Here is a 3489-nt window from a genome sequence, read left to right as displayed (position 1 = left end):
CAGTTCAGCACAAGGTTGGTCTCTTCACATCTCTTGAGGACCCTGCTAAGATTGGACAAACAAGCAGAAAACGAAGATCCGTAGACAGAGAAATCATCCATAAACACCTCCACAACATCCTCTATAAGATCAGAGAAAATAGACATCATGCATCTTTGGAAAGTGGTTGGAGCATTACATAACCCAAATGGCATCCTTCGATAAGCAAGGGTACCATAGGGGCATGTGAAAGTCGTTTTGTCTTGATCATTTGGATGTATGGGGATTTGGAAGAACCCTGAATACCCATCAAGAAAACAATAATAGGGATGATTTGCAAGTGCATTTGATCAATGAATGATGCATGCATAAAGAAGGTGATATCCCTTTAATATCATCTAGTGAGTAGCCTATTGCCTTTCTATACTTTTTAAGTTCATTCAAAAGTTTAGACAATTCATCTTCACTAAGCTCACTACTCACTATGACAGAGTAAGTTTCATTAGGGCCAAGGAAAGCATACCTTACACCATGGGGAAGAGGTTTAAGCTCTACTTTTGGTGCCTTGAGTTCACTCCAATCATTCCCTTGGAGGTTCTCTTGTTGAGTAGCTGAGGAGTCGTGGTGAATCTCATATGAAAGCTCATCATTCTGTTCTTCACCACTAATTCCCTTATGAGAGTCCAGCATCCTCACATAGGCATCACTTTCCTTGTTCTCAATCACTTGGACTTCTCTCTCAATTGTTAAGGCATGCTGTAGAGAGTCTTCAAGTGCCAACTCCTCTAGAACCTCATCAGTTAGAGCATCCATTTCATCAATGTAGAAAATTTGGTTCTGGATGGTTGGCCTCTTCATCACTTCATTGATGTCAAAGTGGAGGATGTTCCCTTGTCCAAGATGTAGATCAATCTTTCCTCGTCTAACATTCACAATAGCTCCAGTTGGGCTTCCTCCCCCATCTCCAACACAACAAAATCAGTAGGGATCTCAAAGTTACCAACCATCAAGGGAAGGTCTTCTAAGATACCAACAGGAATCTTCACTGATCTATCAGCCAACACCAAAGAGAGTTTACACTTCTTGTATTGAGTAAATCCAAGCTTCTTTGCAATAGACAAAGGCATCAAGATGACACTAGCTCCAAGATCGCACAGACACCGCTCAAACACCATGGGTTCTAGAGCACAAGGTAAGGTGAAACATCCTGGATCCACTAGCTTCCTTGGAACATCTAGCCTCTGGATAATGGCACTGCACTCGTGGGTAAGGATCATCATGCCCTCCATCTCTTTCTTCTTTGCAGCTACATCATCTTTCAAGAATTTGCTGTACTGAGGAACCAACATAAAAGCATCAATGATGGGCATTGTGATCTGAACTTCACTCATTTGTTTCTCAAAGAGTGTCTTGTACTTCTCCAATAGCTGTCTGTTGAATCTCTCAGAGAATGGTAGTTTTGGCTCATAGGGAAGAGGAACAAAAGAGGATTTCTTTGTTGGAGTAGCAGTTTCACCATGTTTCACTGTCCTCTTCTCTTCTCCAACATTTCTTTTACCTTTAGCTTAAACAATCTTTTCTAGAATTTCTTCATCAACCTTCTCATTTACAATCACCACTTCATCATCAATGTTGATAGCCACCTCCCCATCTTGCTTTTCACCATCCTTGGTGAGAATTCTTGGAGGTAACTCTTTACCACTCCATAGGGTGATTGCTTTCATTCTTTCCTTGGGATTTTGCTCTGGCTTTCCAGGTAATGCCCCTTGTTGGCGACTTGGCTGAGAATTCATTGAAGCAATATGGTTCTCCAAATGTCAGATCATGTTGTTGAGCTCATTGTAGCTTCCATCAATCTTGGAGTGAATGTTCTTGAACTCATAACCCATTGTCTTCTCATTCTTTGCCTGAAAATCCAAAAGTTTCTTTAACATTGCATCCACACTTGTATCTGAAGCTGAATCTTGGGAAGAACTTCCTTGAGCCTGAGTAGACTGATTGTTGTTATTGTTGAAACCAGGAGGGGTGTTTTGTCTAGGTTGATAGCTCCCTTGCTGAGTGTTTTGCTTCTGCTGGTATCCTCCTTGCAGGTTGTTAGAGCAGGATCTTTGGTGGTAGTTGTTGTACTGAAAGTTATGCTCTTTCCTGTACCAAGAACCATTGTTGTTGATGAAGCACATCTCTTCTTGGCCTTCCAAACCATCAACCTCATTGATCTTGGGAGGAACCTCTTGAATAGGACCACCCACAAAGTTCATCTGCTCTTTCTTAGCTTGGTTGGAAAGAAGCAAGTCCATCTTCTCTTGCAAGGACTTGATCTCTTTCTTTGTTTGCTGTTCATCACTTATGTTGACCCTATCACGCTCCTCACTGTAGACCAAGTCACTCTTAGCCATGTTCTCTACCAGTTCCTCTGCCTCTTCCTCGGTTCTTCCCAAGAAGAAACCATTGCTGGCAGTGTCAAGCCTGTTTCTGCACTGTAGTAGAGCTCCTCTGTAGAAGGTGCTAAGCAAACTCTCCTTGCTGAAATCATGATGAGGGCATTGAGACCAATATCCCTTGAACCTATCCCATGCTTCACTGAAGCTCTCTAGACCTTTCTGTTGAAACCCAGAGATTTCGTTCCTGATCTTAGCTGTCCTTGAAGTAGAGAAGAACTTGTCTAGGAAAGCTCTCTTACACTCTTCCCAAGTAGTGACAGTGTCACTTGGGAGAGTCTTCTCCCACTGGTGTTCCTTGTCATCCAAAGAGAAAGGGAACAACTTTAAAAAAAGAAAGAAAAGCAATAACACAATTAAACAAAAATTGACTTAGTCTCAAACAAATGACTAAATCCCAATGTCACGATCAACTTAGAATTTGGCAACGGCGCCAATTTGATGATAAGAGTTTCAAGGCTCCTAATCAAATGTTGTAGAATAAAGGATGTCAAACCAGTTCTAAGTGATTCTAAAGCAAAGGGAATGCAACATCATGCTTAATCTAAGTGCTATCAATTGGTGAGATGAATTTTGAACTAGAATACTTCTAAAATGCAATAAAGGACAAAGCTTTCTTTCTTATGAGATAAGAGAACTCATGGGATAAAGGAATTGACCTTGGGTGATTAAGTTTCAATCTAAAGGTGTTAACTTTCAACCAATCTATCTACCTTAGACCTAGACACCATCCTAAACAAACTCTACCTCTATATGAATGCTCATTTACTAAGATAACTTAAGCATCAAATCTCTTTGGTTGAATGTTATCTAAGTAGTCATTAATCTCAAGTCTACTAGCCATTTTAACATCTTTAACAACAAATCTCTTTGGTAAATAATGTTAAAAGCTTAGGAGAGTTGGTTCAGACATTTCATCAAACACCTTTCAGGTGTGAAATGCCTAGAGCTCAACTTTAGAGAGGCCAACTCTAAAATTGCATTAAAAACACTCTACTAGCAAAGAACAAGATGGATCTATACTAAAACACCTTAGATCTAGCTTAATCACCCTTAGTCTCCCTTACCCATG

General features: G+C 40.5%; 1 protein-coding gene across 1 annotated transcript in view; it reads right to left on the bottom strand.

Annotated features, from left to right (window-relative positions):
• Positions 1 to 908: 908 nt before the first annotated feature.
• Positions 909 to 3489, bottom strand: part of LOC106338920 — a 6280-nt gene continuing 3699 nt past the window's right edge. The window contains exons 4-6 of the mRNA XM_013777786.1: positions 1887 to 2741; positions 1578 to 1760; positions 909 to 1511 (exon numbers count right to left, since the gene is read on the bottom strand). Of these exons, the coding sequence (XP_013633240.1) occupies positions 909 to 1511; positions 1578 to 1760; positions 1887 to 2741 (1641 nt within the window). The remainder of the gene's footprint in view (positions 1512 to 1577; positions 1761 to 1886; positions 2742 to 3489) is intronic.

Source organism: Brassica oleracea, chromosome C4 (assembly GCF_000695525.1).
Source record: "Brassica oleracea var. oleracea cultivar TO1000 chromosome C4, BOL, whole genome shotgun sequence".
Taxonomy (NCBI): domain Eukaryota; kingdom Viridiplantae; phylum Streptophyta; class Magnoliopsida; order Brassicales; family Brassicaceae; genus Brassica; species Brassica oleracea.
Note: the sequence above shows the minus strand (reverse complement) of the source record. Positions and strands in the feature narration are given on the sequence as shown.